The sequence below is a fragment of the Paroedura picta genome, chromosome 7 (assembly GCF_049243985.1).
Source record: "Paroedura picta isolate Pp20150507F chromosome 7, Ppicta_v3.0, whole genome shotgun sequence".
NCBI classification, from domain to species: Eukaryota; Metazoa; Chordata; class Lepidosauria; order Squamata; family Gekkonidae; genus Paroedura; species Paroedura picta.
The window spans coordinates 33,637,848-33,656,173 of record NC_135375.1 but is presented as its reverse complement, the minus strand read 5'-3'; the positions used below and the strand labels follow the sequence as shown (position 1 = coordinate 33,656,173).

Here is an 18,326-nt window from a genome sequence, read left to right as displayed (position 1 = left end):
TTGGAGCTGCTGAGATAAAGGTGCATTCTTGTGTTACATTACACATTATTGAAAGGGTTAAATTCTCACTCAATCTGCATGCTGCAGTCCTCATCCAAATAGTTTCTTACAGCGTATATTTACACCCTAAATCTGTAAACAAAAAAGGTCATAAATTACTTTACGTTTCTGTGCTCTAGTGCAGTTTCCTCCCCAGTCCACTTTCCTCCCCAGTTTCAATTTTAAATACCCCTTTGTCTGTGCAGATTTGTCTGAGGTAGACTGGGCATTTTTCAAGATGAAAAGAAGCTTTAAAGCCAGCCTTGTTTCTTTCCAATCCTCCTCTCAGTGTAATTCAATTGGGCTTCAAAATCTGGCCCCATGCATTTTAGGTCAGGTTAATTCTAACCTGATATGATATGTGGTGAGGGGACTTTCTACTTGGAAGAGATCCAGATGCTATTTGGCAGGAGTCCCAAACACTTAAGCATGCTGTGCTGTGTCCTGGAATTGAAAGGCTAGAAAGTGGTTTTCGTTTTGCTTTTTTTTTGTTTCTGCCAAATGTCAGAAAGATGTAATAGCATGGTAGGTACAAAGAAAATTATTACATAACGCTCTTCATATAAGAGGTCTCCAAAGTGAACTAGTTGAGCTCCTAAAATGCAAGTTGTCTTGCAGTGATTGCCAAAGTTCAATTTTATGCATTACTCAGTGAATGAGCAGGCATAGGAAAAATTTAGTAAGAATTGGTTCTGTTGTCTTGAGAAATGTGCCACCGGGTCATCTGGAAGGTTAGAGGGTCTGAAACACGGCTTTAACACATAGCTGGGATGTAAATTCTTAGCATAAGAGCCTGGCTGGTCAGTGGCTGAGATGCTGGTTTACTGTTTTCGCAAAAGATGAGCAGTTCTGATGTTTTTCTTCCTAGAAAGTTTCATGGTGTGTGCTGTAAAGTTTCACATAGGATTTCCCAAAAGTAGGCAGGGGCAAATCAATTTCTCAGTAGCAGCTGGAGGGTGATTATTATGTGGACTTTGTTCTTGGCATGGGGACAAGCCTCCCATGCAGAATCATTCCATGCTGTATTTTAAGTCCTAAATGCATTTGTATTTGTGAGGCTTGCGGTTGCTTCTGTGGGCTTGGAGAGACTCTCACTGGATTGTAATAAAAGTACTAGAAAGTGTAGCTCAAGCCAACTTTAATAATCCCTGTATCACATATTTAGGATATGAACCTGTGTGGATAGGCAGATCTTCAGAATGGTTTTGCAAAGCCCTGAAAATCTCCAGGTTTGTAGAATAATCTAACTCTTAAAAAGAAATTCCCAGTCTTTTACCATTTCCATGCTAATAGCAATGTGTATGCTCAGATGGGGGAGGGATATGAAGGTCAGGAGCTTTTGAGAGCATATTGAAATGTGTGCAGACATTGGTGGATATCAGGCAGCAAGCAGACAGAAGGCAAACTTAAGCTGGAGTTAAAGAGGGGCACCAGTGTCAGCTGTTCAAGAGAACAGGAAATGGGAGTTTCACTTCCTCTACAAACCCATCCCTTGTTCCCAAACTTCAAAATAAAGACACATCTGCAGTTACTTCCATATTTCCCACTTTCCTCCCCAGTTTCTTATCCTCCATTTTCTTCTAATAACAATCCTGTGAGGTTGTGCCAGTCAAGAATTCATGACAAGGCCACCCGGCAAGCTTTTCTAGTAAAAGTGGGGTTTCAAACCAGGGTCTCACAGGACCCTAGTCCAACACTATCCTGGCTCCCTAAAATTTCTGCAATATGATCTCTTGCTCACTTTACAAGTCTGTGTCAAATTATACCTTGAGCCCTTGTGAGATTCAGAGTTCACTTGTTCCTGTCCTACCTGATTTGCAACTTTGGTTATACTGACCTCTTCCTTTACAGTTTCCCTGGCAGTGAAGATGGAGACATACTGAGATGTTTCCATTGGGTTCTAAAACTTGCTTTGAGTATACATGATGGCATCTAGGAACACCAGAATTGCATTCCCGTAGCCCTTTGCTCTTACCAAATTGCATTCCCGTAGCCTCTTGTGGCGCAGAGTGGTAAGGTAGCGACATGCTGTCTGAAGCTGTCTGCCCATGAGGTTGGGAGTTTGATCCCAGCAGCCGGCTCAAGGTTGACTCAGCCTTCCATCCTTCCGAGGTCGGTAAAATGAGTACCCAGCTTGCTGGGGGGTAATGAATGGGGAAGGCACTGCAAACCACCCCGTATTGAGTCTGCCATGAAAACGCTAGAGGGCGTCACCCCAAGGGTCAGACATGACCCAGTGCTTGCACAGGGGATACCTTTACCTTTACCTAGCCCCTTGCTACCTTGCATGTAGCTGCCTACAGTAAGCTGCTCTTCCAACAGTCTCTGCCAATGGTTGCTCTCTAGGTTGCACAAAACAACTCCCTTCCGCCGCTCTCCTCCTCGATATCCATGAGCTTGGGCGCCCGCCTCAGCAGGCTTACCCACCGTTTGGGGTTGGGTGGCTCCTTGTTTCCTTCTTCGGAATTACCGAATCAAAAGCCAGTCTGTGGTTCCGGCTTGCTCGGGTTTCTCCTGACTGGGAAGGGGCGAGAGAAGGGGGCGACGGCGACAACCAAACTATGTTGGAGAGTGTCTCTCTGATGCTGTTTCAAGTTACCCATTGAAAATGAGAGCTGGCGGGGACAAAGAATGTGTGGTAGAAAGGGTAGAGAATAAACATTTGAGCTTATTTTCAGAGGCGAGTATGGGTGCCCCCTGGGGAGGAAGAGCCTGACACTGGCCGCAGGAGGGACAGGAAGGGAAGAGCCAAAGGTCTTACCTGCACTTGGGGCTGCTTTGGGTGACTTTCCAAGTACAGGGAAATGTATGTTTGGAATGGAGGCTTAGAGCGCTCATGCTCCATCAAAGTTGCCCTAATACGGGATCCCCCCCTCCCTTAGCTTTGATTATTGAATTTTCCTATTTCTACTGGGGGCAGGCAGCGTGCAAAACCCAGACTAGATTTCCGCCGCCATCTGCCCCTCTTCATGACTGAAGCAGAGAAAAGAGGAGTGGGGGGGGGAGAGACAGCAGGGAAAAGGCATGGAATGGACAATTCCAAGCAGGCAGGGAACTGAAGCTAGAGAGGAGCATGTACAAAACCCGGACTGGATACTCCCACCCTCGCAAAATTACATTTTATATTAATTCTTATCAGCATCCGTTTACTGCTTATCCATTTACTGTTTATTTCGGGAGGCGCGTGATGGTCCTTGCAAGTGATGAAGGTGAGCCCAGTCAGAGGGAGGGAGCGGGCTCAGCTGGGCCCGGGCCTCTGCCCATGTGACCCTCAGGATGGGCTGGCCCTCTTCCTGGTGTCCCGCTTCTGGGTGACCCACTTTATCTTTTTTAAAAATCTGGTCACCTTACTCTATAGTGCTCCCAGCAGCCTTCCTAATCTGGGATCTCTTTGCTACTTTTGGAAAACTAGTGAACCGGAAGGGGTAGGTCTCAATATTAATCTCTTGATGATACAAAGAAGCGCAACATGGCCTTCCTCGATATGGACTAGATGCGAAAATTATTTAATTTGTTTTGCACTACTTACCAAATTAAATCTTCACCCCACAGTGGGTGAGGGTTCCCTCCCCCCACTTAACCTTTTGCTCCGGTGTATGAATGGAATTAATGGGAAACATGAAATCATCAGAACATTCTTTCCAATTGAATGCATGTTTCAAAGGCTAGCTAAAACCTAGTTTGTGTGTTCTTTGTGGTTCTTGAACTCTGTGTATATTGTTTGACCTTCTTAGCTTGCGTTTGCTAGAGCTGACTTTTTGTGATCAAGCCATCAGCATTTCAGTAATTGTGCACCATTTTTGTGCAAAGAGCATAAAATTTAATCTCAGATGACACTTATTTTTCTCTTGGAACAATAAAAATCTTTGACTCATATATTAGTGTAATTTTCTCCTTGGCTTCGGAAAATGTCTGTCATTGCTGGCTGCCAGAGAACTGTGTTTCTTACATCACTGTGATATTTCCAGACCCCATGCAAATCTGGAGTGAACTGGAACTAGTGGGATTTGTATTGTCGAGACACCACTTAAATATCTTGCAGCTTTACACACGCTTTGTCAAGAAACTGTACATATTCAGAATGTGTCTCTACACTTTTCCGCCTCCTGAAAGTAGCCCATCAACTATTAGTATAGAGATGGCTCAATCAGGGATTCCATGGTCTCTGTGACAGATAAAAGAAACCAAAACTGCAATTGTCATTATTTGAGTTATAATATTGCTGAAGGGCTGAAATATTTACATTCGACCTTATGAGAACAAATAATGAAATAGCATTTAAAGAAAAATTTGGTACGTAGTGGAACAACCCCATTGACTTGCAGGTCATATTCTGTCTTGCCTTCCAAGGATCCTAGGCACCAGCTATCATCCAAGTCTCTGCATTTGCGTACCACTGGAGATTAGTATGGAATGTTGAAGGAAATGAAAATGTACCAGATAATTCTTCTCTTGGGGAAAACGTGGTGGACACAATTTTCTGCAAGTTTAGAAGCTCCTTTTAATTTTTTTTATAATAGACTTTATTGATATATAACATAGATAAAAGTAAAGAAAAAGAGGTTATTGAATACATAGTTTCCCCTTGATCTCTGATCCCCCCCCAACAGCAGCTTTATCCATCAGATTGATGCTAATTCAAAATCCTGTCCTAGTCTTCTATTTGGCAAGATAGTCTGCATAATCGTGCCATTGTTCTTGATGATCTTCCAAAGATTTTCCATTAACTATATTGGTTAATTTGGCCATTTTCAAAAGTTCTGCCAATTTATCAAACCACATTGATAACGGTGGTTCTGGTGATTTCCAGTTCCTTGCTATCACCAATCTCGCTGCTGTTGTTGCGTGGGAAAAAAATTTCCCAAACAGTCACTTAATAGCATATATTTTGGTTTCAAGGGAAATTTTACATTATACATTGCTAGTAAAACATCATGTATTTTTACCCAAATGTTTTTGACCTTAACACATCTCCATCACATATGATAGAAAGAGCCTGTTTTATCATTACATTTCCAACAAGAATGATTGCAGCCCTTCAAGTTCAGAAACTTCTTGATCACTCTGGTTCAAAAGGAATTCCCCTGTATCAATACTCAAAGGGGGTGTTTTTTTTTTTCCTTTTGACCTATCCATTTAGCATGTGTATTGGCTTTTTTGTTCCAGCACTCTTTTCCACTGGAACTTTAGCTTTTGTTTTTAATTTGCTTTTATTGTCAGACATAGACCCATTATACACAGGGGGAATAATGCACATTCAGGGTGGAATGGCGGCGACTAAAATCACCGATAACGCACGGTGCCGGCTGTAACTGACCGCAGCTTCGGTGCATGCCGCCGAAAAAGCCGCGTTAGCGAAACACGGAAGAAAGCGCAGCTTCCAGGTGACTGGGGCACAAGCAGAAGCGGCGCCGGGATCGCCGCGTGCATAATCGGTTACTCTGGGTTTTGCCGCCATCACGCCCCGTCCCATGCATAACCGGTGTGCTTCGCGTCTTCCCCCTCCGCGTTTTCTATGTGACCCGAAATCGCCATTTCAGCAGCCGTGCATAATGGGCCTAAGCAACAACAACAAAAACTGGTTTAAATTGCTTATTGAAAGATCTGTCATAGGCAGGGAACCAGATCTCCTACCACCCTCTCTACATTCCCGTTAGCATTCTGATTGCTATTCTTTGGATTATAACAAAGACTTCATAATTGCTGCAGAATAGACCATATAGGGGTTGGGGAGGCTGTTGTGAAATTTCAGTTATACCATCTGTCTCACAACAAGCAGGTCTCTGGAGAGGCGGCATATAAATTTCCTTAACAGTCAAGGCCAAACTGTAGCAAAGGTACAGAAAAATGGGAAGAAAACTTAAAACACTTGCAAATGAAGTGGGAGAGGCTCTTTTGCTTTCTCTTTTATTGGATCACAGGGAGAGTTCAAGTGAAAGTTGGGTTAGAATACTTTATCTAAGGACTTTCCCCCCTGGAAATAATAATTGATTATGGGTGTGGCTTACATTTATCGTCTACAGTTTAGATTAATTGAAGCTTGGATGAATTGAGTTTTATATATATACTAGGGACCAAGCCTGTTGCATTCAGGAATACAACAGGCGCTATACTGGGGGTGGTGGTGGAAGAACTCTGGGGATGGCCTCTCCCTCCCCCCAGAACCTGGAAAGGCTGCAGGCTGGAGGCCCCCGGGAAGGAAACTCATCTGCAGGGACAGCTGTCACACAGCAAGGATTTTAGCTTCTGAGCCTCGGAGGGAAGTGGAAGGAGGAGGGGGTGGTCAGGTGTGGGGGATGGAAGGCGATTGGTTGGCCACTGGACAGACAGGCAAGCTGGTTGGAGGAGGAGGCACTTGGGCGGGACAGCGCTGAGTGGTGCTTAAGCCATGAGACTCATTCCTCCTGCAAGCCTTTACCAGAAATACATTATGTAGAACAGATATTCACTGTCAGATGTGGGGCAGATATCCAAGTTAATTTTATATTGCTGAAAGTGAGTAAATGGTGTGTTTTAAACTTTATTTCAGGCTGCCAGTTAAAGTAAAATGCATAAAGTTAAGAGTTTTTGATATCTTACTTATTGTGAATGTCTCTATTGCTATAATTGCGCTTAGGGTTGCCTGATTAGTTCAGGGCCTTGACAAATGAGTCTAATGTATTTGGTTGACTGGAGATATTTCCCCAATCACTTGAAATCTCCCTCTATCCTGTGAAAGGTGACATTTTTAAGCTTAGGAGACATGGAAATATAATTTGGAGTTAGTTCAGCAATTCTGAATTTGAATTTGTCTGGAGTTAGCTGAAACTGGAGAGTAGTAAGGCAGTGGCCAGAATAAATATTTCTGGGAATTATACAGGGAGATAGATAGATGATAGAAGAAGATGATAGATGATAGATAGGGTACCTGCTGTTGAAGTGTCTGTTTTGCTTCTACTGTGCTCTACTTGTATACTTCTAAATAAAACAAATACTACATCTAAACACCGCCTGCAGCGCCGTGGACTAAATAATTCACTAAGGGGTTCTGGGGCAGGATGTGTCCGTGATGAGGAAGGGTCCGGATTGGACCCTTCCTCTGGACAGACAATTGGAGGGACTCTGATTCCCAGCCCCAGCCTCTGATTCCCAGCCCCAGCAACTGCGAGCCGCGCACCGCGCGGCTTGCAGTTGCCCCCGGCCTGATGCGGCGAGAGGCGCTTCGCGCCTCTCACCACATCAGGCCGCCCCCTCAAAGAGCCACCGCCCCAGAGGACCGCCGCCGGGGGACACGCACAAAAGTTAGTTCCTAGCACCCGCTATATTCCTCATACAGCGGGCTATATTACTAGTAATTACCATAAATCTTGCCAGTGGATGTTTACATTCAAAGGAAGGTAGACATTGTAATGCTTTTCCTGAATATTTTTGCTATGTAATTCTTTTTAAAATGTTATTTGTTGTACTTGGATATATGTCTGCATACCACATTTTCATGATTAATTGCTATTTTGGAAGATATAATTTATAGTCTGGGAGTAATAGAAGTGCTATAGTGGTAGATGGGCTCATGTCATTAGAGATTTGATGCGTAAGGAAGAATCCCTATTCAAAAATGCCACTCCTCTATAGAACACATGTCATTTCATAACTGTTTACAGCTTCACTCATTGAAATAGTACAGTATCCTTACTAGTGTTTTTGAAAAGAGACAGGAATGCAGGCTGCTTTCTAATCTGCTGACTACTCTTAGCAAGTGTATTTCTTCATGTCTTTACTACTTGACCATAGATTCAGCTAACACTAAAACAGTGGGTACCCAGCTTGCTGGGGGGTAAACGGTCATGACTGGGGAAGGCACTGGCAAACCACCCCGTATTGAGTCTGCCATGAAAACGCTAGAGGGCGTCACCCCAAGGGTCAGACATGACTCGGTGCTTGCACAGGGGATACCTTTACCTTTACCTTTAAAACAGTGGGAGTTCTTCAGATATTACAATCCAAAAATAAGTAGGGACCCAATGGCTGAAAATAACCTCATCCCAAAAATTGTACATTGTTTGTGGATTTTTAAAATAAAAAATTTTGCCCTTCACAATTGCTGCTTTTCACCCCAAAATCAAGACAGGCAAGCATTTCTATCAGACAGCTTTCCCCCTCAACCTATTCTGGTAAATCATGTACTTACTGACAGTTCATAGTGCAATTTATGTAGAATGGAAGAACTTTCGGGAATTAATTATTAGTTTTCTTGTGCCTGAGCTGTGCCATCTACTTTTTGCATCTAGACAGCTCCAGAGATAATTGGCTCATCTTGGATTCTCATGTGGCCAAATGTAAAACTGAAATTTGACTTTTCTCCTTTTAGGTAGGCATTGGTGGTTTCACATTTCCTGCCTCAAGACTGTTCAGCTTCCTTTCAACAGTATCATAGATTAAATCTGGCATGCCTGCATGATGTATGTATTATTTTTTGAAGAATCATCCTAGTGGTTCTAGGAAATGTAGTCCTTTCTCCTGAGCTCATATGCAGCTATCAGTTTCAGCTTGACTGCCAACAATCTGCAGGATTTGGGGTGCTGTTTTATATTAACTATATGTTCCAGTAGGTTTTTGAGATATGTAGTCCTCAAAAAGCCATCTCAAAGCATGTCTAAACAGTCTGCAAGTGTTTTGTTTAAGTCTCTTAAGAGTTTTAGCATTCCCTTTAGAAAGTGTGTTTAGTCTTTTTGGGTACAGAATTAATTTTGTAAGATGGCAAAAGAGTGTGAACACAGGGCCTTATGACTCTAATTTCATCAACCAAGATGTGTTGACTTCTGTTCAACTTGTTTGAAGGCACTCTCTAAAAGTTATTAGAACAGGTGTGGGTAAAACCTGCATGTAATGACTGGTAAGGTATCTACACTCTTCTGTGACTTGAGATTTTAGCTGTGCTCTCACACTTTTCAACAAGTTGTCCAGTCTTGTGATCTATAATCATATCCAGTTTAAAGCTTGTTAAACTGTTTATAAAATTAGTCTCATGTACAATATACAAAATTGTTTCCCTCTAGTGCAGGGGTAGTCAAACTGCGGCCCTCCAGATGTCCATGGACTACAATTCCCAGAAGGCTTCTGGAAATTGTGGTCCATGGACATCTGGAGGGCCGCAGTTTGACTACCCTTGCTCTAGTGCATTGATACAGAAGGGACTCTTCTCAGGTTGCAAGGCCCCCTGCAGTAGACTAGCTGCTGGCACAATGAGCAAGCACCTTTTCCGCCCATACCATCTTGAGTTCCTTGAGGATATAACAAATAAGAAACTGAGCCCATTGTTACTTGTGGTATGCTTCCATGCTTGGGTGGAGACAGATGAGGCAAGCAACTAGTCTTTTAATTATTTCTTTTCACAACTGGGAAAGTGTCTTCCATTAATTACTTACCTTGACATTTTAATTCATCCAATGTTTTGGTGAAGTACAACTGAACTCAAAAGGTCTGATTAGCTGTTTTAGCAAAGAACTATCATACTGCATAATTTGAATATTATGTCACAGTTTACTAATTTGTCACTAATTTACCTTTTACTCTTATGATCCTTGTTCCATTTTGTCTGAGGAAGAGTACATGCGCTGAAAAGCTCACACTTTGAATAAATCTTTGTTGGTCTTAAAGTTGTTATTGGAATCAAATTTCCTTGATGATATATAACTACTGTCCCTTCTTAATTTCTATTATCTGAGAATCAAAGAGCATGGATGCTCCGTTTTTACCTCATGGTAGCTAATTGGCTGGTAGCAACTTTTATGATGGAGGCTAAGAGATTACATGTGTTTCATTGTAGTTTTCTCTCTTCCAGTCATCACATTGCTGCCACCCATAAAGTATGATTTCTGTGCTTTCTCTATGCATAAGTAACTAGGCTATAAGTATAGCTAAGATTGGATTAAAGCAGTTGGTGAGTAGCTGCAAATAAGCATACAAATAAAAGTGTTCGCAAACAGATTCAAGAATTAAATTTTCGTCCAGTGGCATCTTTTAAGACAAACAAAGCTTTATTCTGGGTATAAGTGATACACTATTTCAGATATTAAAACAGTCTTCCTCAAGCTGATGAGGGGGAGTTCTCAGGAAGGGATAATTAGGTTCAAGATGCATAAATAACTGAGCAATAAATATTGCTAAGGTTGGATTAAGTTGGTAAGACCTGTGAATAGTAGCAAATTCACAAACAGATTTTAAAGGAGTTAATAGCAGTGTGAGCACTAAATTTCAGTCCAGTGGCATCTTTAAGATCAACAAAGTTTAATTTTGAGTATAAGCAAGAACTGAGTGACTTAGCATGTCAAAGTTAGTGAGTTTGTGTTTCTGGTAGCAGCTATGCCTGTTAGCTTCAGTTTATTATATTTATTAAATCTGTTTTAAGAGAAGCTATGTTAAATGTGTGCATATGTGAGTGTAGGAGAGATAAAATGAATTAGGAATTCCTGGAGTACAGATAAATGAAGTACCAACTTGAAGAAGGTCATATGAGGTACAGAAATACAAGATGTGTCATCTGAATCTCCTTCTATAATGGGATTAACTGTACTTTTCAAATGAATAAAAAGTTTAAATTGGTAGAGTTCTTCATATTAACTCTCTGTGCACTGCCTTAAACCAACTGTATAGCAGATGGTTCATACCTGTAAAAATGGCCCTTGTGGTGTTTTGGAATATTTAAAAGCAAAATACAAAAGAAGACATTCGGCAATAAAGTGTCAGAATAGGTAAATGTGTATTCCATCCTTTCAGATCAATGTTAGAAATGAAGATCTTTGTCAATATAACTAATACTTGCCTGCATTATAGAAAAGTACGCTAATGCTAATCAAAAGTGCTGTACCAAAAACCTTTACACTCCAGAGAAGGATTTTCTGCAGTCTCTTAAAACTATTGTGTGAGGAACAACTATCTTTATTACATGGAGGAGATCAAGTGTCCAGGATTAGTTTCCAGGGAATCTGTCCTTGCTTATATCTTGATCATTTTGTCTAATTATTTTCCAATTCTGCATCTATCTGTCTTGAGGTCTGATCATTCTTATTTGATGTTTTGCTCCTCCTGACAGCCACTCTGCATGATGGTAATGGTGGATAAATCATGGATGCTAACAGACTTTACTGCTACAGAAGAGAATACTACTGAAGTGAAAAGCTTGTTCTTGTTGCACATTCTTGTTGGGTCCATAATTAATTAAAAATTGCATCCAGACCCATTAGGGATGATATTTACTATAATGCACTTACTATACACGACCTTTGAAAACTGTTTTAGTAGTAGAAATGTTGATGCTAGGCAGCTGACAAATTCTCCAAAATAGATCATCCCCTACCAGTCTTGGGAGTTTCACTAGTTGCTTTTTCACTTCCAAGCAAATCGAACTTCTAAACAGCTCATGATCATGGTGTTTGAAGGACCACCTGCTTCCACATGAATATATTGGAGAACTGAAGTGATCTATGTAACCTATGGTGATCTAGAAGTCCTCTAAGCAAGCTCTGTAGATCCTTGACCCCATGCATGGGACAAAATATGAACCAAGACTGGCATGACTATAAAAGCCAGCAGGTGCAGCCTTTTTAGCCTTGGAAATTAACCAGAGCCCTGTACCTGATGATTGACTTTCTGGTAAACTTACATTGGCTCTCCCTCCTACAGTTGAGGTATTTAGAGTAGGAAATGCCAACAGAAGTGTAAGCAGTAGATAAAATCAGCCAATCAAGCAACATGGGATGAAAGTTATAAAAACCAAGAGCATAGAGAAGATGCTCTTTCAATTGTTGAGAGATACCTCAGTTCAGTCATGGGCTAGACAGTTGATTCAAGGAATAGGACTCAGGAAAGTTCTGTACTTTTTCTGTTTCCTACTTCAGGCATGTTTTGAAATGACTGACTGATGATTCACAGAAGAATAAAACTTGTAGATAGAATTAATGAGCCCAAGGTTGCAATTTTCTCCCAAGGGGGCAGGCGGGGGAATCCACATCATATATGCATTTGAAACAGAAAATAATATTATCCTGCATGCAGAAAAGGTTTGGTGGCATAAAAAGAAATCCAAACCTTAACTTCAAATGTAGCAAATAAATCTGATCAAGAGATTTGAAGAACAAGGAAGCCTACAAGATCAGTTCCACCTGGTTATACATTAATGAGAAATTCAGTTCTTGTATTTATAGAAATAGAATTGCTGGTATTTTTAGTAGATTTAATTCCAGTAGTTGACTGCAGTCTTTGGTAGTCTTAAACTGTGCCAGTCCCTGCTCTGCTTTCTGTACAGTTGTATTTTAAACAGTCAGACTGTTCCGTACAAAGTCTGAATGTTTCCAGGTGTCAAGGCATACTTAATTCCTTCCTGTTTGTCTTCTGCTTATTTTAGAGAATATCTGTCATATCTGGTGTATTGTATTTTTCCATATTAATCAGATGTCATGGCTTAGGTTATATTCCAGTATGTGTTTAAGTATAAACATCGTGGGCTGAAGTAAAAGTAATTTTATGCCACTAGACTTTTATATTTGTAGGTGTTGATGCCTCTTGCCTTAAGGTGCCTCTTGCCCAAACACTGGGCAAGTACTTCCCTTGAATTGTAACACTGAGTACCAATTCATACAGCCACTTCAGAATCTGGCAGTGGTGGGGAACAGATAATCTGTGCTGATTGTCAGCTGTTCTGTTCCACAGTGAACCATTATGAACCAGTTGTGCATGTGCTGTTGCCTGAAGCTGTATCCACTTGGCTTTCATCATGCTTTTGCTAACCAGTATTGATTATGGTTTCCAGTGGCATGTTAGAGGCTGAGTCTAGGAATGAATTCAGATGATAGACATATATGTACATGACTAGTTTAACACATGCTGAACCAAAACAGCTGGAAGTCTGTAGAGCCTGACCCTCTTGCTTCCAAAGAGGGAATACTTTTGTGATAATTGTGAGTAGAGGCATTGCTGACTTGCAACTATTTTGGCATTAATCAATGTAACTTATTTTGCTGAGTGGCATTTCAGTTCCTTCAACAGATAGGTGAATCCAGAGATGAGACTGCTTAAGTAAATTCAGACAAGGTATAACTAAGTTTGAAACTATCTGATGTGTTCAGTACACAGCTTTTATTGCCTGTTTGCTACTGTTTTGCCCTTGCAATCCTTATAGAAGTAACAGAAATTATGTGTGTAAGGAAATAATGTTGTGGAGCAACATGTGTGATCACTAATATTTACAGCCACAGTGACTATAATAATAAAATAGTTTATCCAGTTATTGTATGTTCCTTAAAAAAGATTCTGTTTGAATAAAACACGTGCTTTCAAACTATGCTAAACACATTCTGATTTTCTTTGTTGCATGGGGAAAACTCACTGTAGTCTCAGAGTAGGATCTGGAAGACTCCAAGTTCAGATCCCCACTCTGCCATGGAAGCTGGGTAATTTTCGGTCAATCACACACTCTCATCCTAACCTACATCATAGGGTTGTTGTGAGGAAAAATGGAGGAGAGGATAATGATGTCGGCCCTTTTGGGTCCTCATTGGGGAGAAAGGCGGGATATAAATAAAGTGAAAAAATGTACATACATATGTTTTTAAAGGAAACTATTTAAGCTTTTTGTTGAAATCATATGATACTGCCAAGTATGACATAAAAACGAGTGCAGTGCCCCTTGATAACTTATTTCTTATTTTTTCAGGTGGATAGAAATCTGTTTAAATGAAGAGCTGCCACCTACAACTGAACTGGAGGAAGGATTAAGGAATGGTGTTTACCTTGCCAAATTAGCAAAGTTTTTTGCACCAAAGTTGGTCTCAGATAAGAAGATCTATGATGTGGATCAATCACGTTATAAGGTATTCCCCCTCCCCCTATCATTGGCAGTTGGTTCCCAGCACGGGAAACAGATGTCAGACTGAGTATTCTTGCAAATTAAGATTTGAAAATACTTTCTCCAACTCTAGCAAAGCAATAGCACTGTTTTACATTTGGTCTTGTGAAAGGCTAGTGCATCCAGCTAAGTTTGATGTTTCGTCTTGTATATCAATATCCATAGGAAAACTGTGCTTACTATAGTTGTATTTTTAACTGATGATGCCGCTGGAGGCAATGCTTATCACATTATTTAAGGAGGCTTTAAAAGCAGGAGAAAATACTTTTACAGTGCAAAAGTTGGGACAAAATGAAGGCAGTACTAAAATGCAAAACTTTACAGTGAAGGCAACTGCTCTTCCTTGGAAGCCAATCAACAGAAACCAATCAACAGGGCAAAAAAGGGAAGAAAATATCTCAACAATCTCATTTTTCTTATTACTATGCAGAGTTAAACTCTGTGATTTGGAGGAGAAAAATCTGAGAAAGAAGATAGGTGTAGAGTCTAGGAAAGGGATGTGAACAGGATGTAGATTAAAGTGATACTGGCTTCAATTCGGTAAGAATTGAAATTAAGCTGTGAATGCAGAAAGCACCCAGGTTAGACCAGGCAACTTTTCTGATAATGTCAATTCTGGAGTGTACTGTAGGTGACACTCTATTATTTGGGCAAAAACTATATGAAGAAACCATTTTTATCATCCATTTTTTACCCAAATACCAGCATGTCACTGCAACATAACAATTTGATAACACCAGTTCTGGTACATAATGGAAGTGATGTTGCAATATTGCCTGGACCTGCCTCCTGCTATGTCCCTCCCCCATCCCCTACTGGTTGCCAAGAGGGACCTGGCAACCCTAGCCCTGGTTAGTTTTTGGACGAAAAACAACCAATTAAATTGTGGGTCTGAATGCAGGGCCAAAAGCAAGCCAACTCTTAAGTGTCTGAAAGAAAATGAGAAGTAGAAGGAGGAAATGAAGGTAACGAATGGGTGTAGTTTAGGATTGCCTCTCATATAGAGTTCACGTTCCATATAGAGTTAACTCTAAACCAGGCTTTTTCAACTAGGATTTTGTGAAACCCTTGGAAGGGTTACTTGGATGGGTGGGAGTTAATGATTTATTAATTTTTTTAAACATTTAATAGGTGATATGACCATATATGGTCATGTTGACCCACCTCACATTCTCAAAATGGCCAATGATAGGCCTGGAGGCGATGAGAAGGGAAGGGACCCTGGGTGGGCAAGTACACAGCTACGCTTCCCAACCATATTCTGCATGTTTGCGTGACTTCTGGGGTTTCTTGAAGCATGAAGAATGTTTCAGGGGTTTCTCAACAGTAAAAAAGTTGAGAGGGCTAACATCCCCTTCCAACCTTCACAGTAAATTTACTCTAAGCAGTAGCTCTGTAAAATTAAAACACACAATGCTCCAATATTATGAATAAATCTCTATGTCTCTCTCACTCTTTTTTTTTTTTGGTACAGAAATATGTTTAGGCTTGTGTCGGTTTTCCAAGATTGATTTTTCCTTTCTGCTGGCTGTCATGTTCTTAGTCTCCTTTACTGGGAAGGACTCATTTTTAGTAACTGAGATATTTCAACAAATTTATTGTTGTTGCTGTTGCTGCTGCTGTTATTATTATTAACTAATTAACTAAAATTTTACCCCACCGTCCTCCTGGGACTCAAGGTGGGTTACATTTAAAATATCCCAGTAAAACCCAATACTAAAAACAGCATTAATCCCAAAGATTCCTAAGATGGCAAAATACCGCGGTCATATAACGAGTTGTGCTAAATGTTGTAGCAAAGCCTGAGGTGGGCACATTGATTTTGCCACACAACCATTGAAGGGCTGTTCCCCCAAATCCTGGCCCCAGCAAGGCGGTGGGCCAGTAACTCATGGTTGACCTCACAAAGGCCCATTAAGCACAGCCGCCGAAAGGGCGATTTCGGGTCACATGGAAAGTGCAGAGGGGGGAGACACGAAGCATACCGGTTATGCATGGGACGGGGCGCAACGGCGGCAAAACCCAGAGTAACTGATTATGCACGCAGTGATCCAGGTGCCGCTTCTGGTTGCTCCCCGGTCATCCAGAAGCTGCGCTTTCTTCCGCGTTTCACTAAAGCGGCTTTTTCGGCAGCATGCACCGAAGCTGCAGCCGGTTACAGCCGGCACCGTGCGTTATCGGTGATTTTAGTCGCCGCCATTCCATCCCGAATGTGCGTTATTCCCCCCATGCATAATGGGTCAAAATGCGGCCAACGTAGTCAAAGTTTCTCCTCAAAGCTGTTTTGGCTAAAGGCAAAGCTTTAAACCATTTATGAGTCAACTTGCTGGGTTTAATATGTTAAGAAACCCAAACTCATAAAGAGTAAGTAAACTATGGTTCTGTATCTTTAACTTGACTAGTTGAGAAGCTAGTTGATGCGATATTTGTTTTTGTTAAATAATTTTTTAGTGGCTGACTTTAGATCACGATCAAAACTTAATATAGATGAGGGAAGGTTCTAGATATCAGTTGTCAAGCTGTATGACACCTATATGTTTCCTTTTTCTTCCGTTAGCGATCAGGTCTTCATTTCCGGCATACAGATAATACAGTACAGTGGCTACGGGCAATGGAATCCATTGGTTTACCCAAAGTAAGTAGTTTAATCTTGAACATTTGTTGGGCTCGTGTTAAGACATTCACTGAAATAAGACTTCTGTATATAACACAGCAACTGATATGAAGATAAACTGAAACCTGCATTGAATTACAACTCTAGAATGGGAAGGGAAAAGCAATCTGAATAAAAGAGATGGAATTATTTTACTTGCCAAGGCAGCTGGTATCAGGCAGAAAAAGAACAGGCTCCCATACATTCCAGCTGGCCGCAGTAGGTATTGTCGGGTCATGTACATGTAAGCTGCTTAGGAGAGTTGGCATTGAGGCTGGGAACAATAGGAGAAGACCAAGTCTCTAAAAAGGGAATTATATGGCATCTCTCTGCTGTAGACCTTAGAGAACTAGCTCACTGGGGTACTCCTAAAACCACAAATTATGAAATTACTTCTATAAAGAGTGATTTCTTCATTTCCTTCATTGCTCCTATTGGTCTGTCTACTACCTTTGGACTCAGACTTGTCTCAGGCTTCAGCCCAGTTCTAGTTGACTTCATGCCATGTTAGTTTGAATGTCTGCCTTACTTCTTCTCCCACCTTTTCACAGCTGGATTTATGTACAAGTAAGTGACATTTTAGAGCCACAGATTATTAAAGACCTATATATTTTCAAAGAATTACTGAAAATTACTAAATTGCCCCCTTTTTTAATGCTGTGGGACCTTTAAAACATTGCTTGGCTTCTCAGCATGGCTTAATCCAACTCTTCATCTACTGCATTTACATAGCTTTGCATACCTTCACTGATACTTAAAAAAAAACAACAACTTGAAGTGTGGTTTTCTTCCGTTGCCCTTGCTGTTCTTTACAGTATTTCCTAAACAGTTCTCTCAAGGGCCGTGTTGTAACTTTCATTATATATGTCTTTATATATAAAATCCTATTGCGTTCTGCCTGCCATAGTATATCATGACCAAGAAACTGAATCCTGGATTAATATATAGAGAGAGGCCTGGGCTATGTAGAGGAGGTCTGGGTTTTAAATGCCACCCACCAAGTTCTATGTGGTAAAGTATATTAATACAAAAAGGTTTGCCAGTGACCGACATCACTGGGAGCAGGCTGAACTTCGACTTCTGTGGTGTCTGAATTTACCCCTCTAGCTTCCTCCATATGAAAGAGACCTGCATCATACAGAGTCTGACCCAGCATCTGGTCTAGCATTGTCTCTAATGATTGGCAGCAAATCTCCAGGGGACCAGGCAGACTTTCTCCCTGGCACCTGCTATCTGAGAACCTTTAACTAGAAATGCTTGAAATTAATCCTTGAACCTTTTATACATGCAAAGCCTAGGTTGACTAGTTTAATTTTAGTCTAGTTTATTCGATTTTTAGCCTGCCACTCCCACAAGGCTCATGGCAGGTTACAATAAGAAAAACTATATGTCCCACTCCCCACCCCCCATGACACTGGCTGTCATCCACTTCTATGGGAGAAACTGCTGATCTTCAAATCACAGTTGTAATGGAAACATCACAGTTGCTTCTTCTCACCCATAACCAGATGTTCTGCCTCACACAGACTGGACACCAAACTGCTCTGTTTGCACACACATACATGTGCATAAAAGCAAATGACTGGATATGTTCAAATAGTGGTATCTGTTCTGAAGATTAAATATCTAAGAAATTATTTTGTCGCTGGATAGTATAGGCTTTCAGTTTTTCAGTTTCTGACACTGGGAGATGCTATAATCTGTAACAAAGAATGGCTATCAGTATTCATAATGAATGGCTATCAGTAGTAA

General features: G+C 41.0%; 1 protein-coding gene across 2 annotated transcripts in view; it reads left to right on the top strand.

Moving 5' to 3' along the window:
* The window catches only part of IQGAP2 (IQ motif containing GTPase activating protein 2), a 162,509-nt gene that overhangs the window by 68,052 nt on the left and 76,131 nt on the right, over positions 1 to 18,326 (top strand). For both annotated transcript variants that reach the window (XM_077347356.1, XM_077347357.1), the window contains exons 3-4: positions 13,730 to 13,886; positions 16,479 to 16,556. In XM_077347356.1, coding sequence (XP_077203471.1) covers positions 13,730 to 13,886; positions 16,479 to 16,556 — 235 coding nt within the window. The remainder of the gene's footprint in view (positions 1 to 13,729; positions 13,887 to 16,478; positions 16,557 to 18,326) is intronic.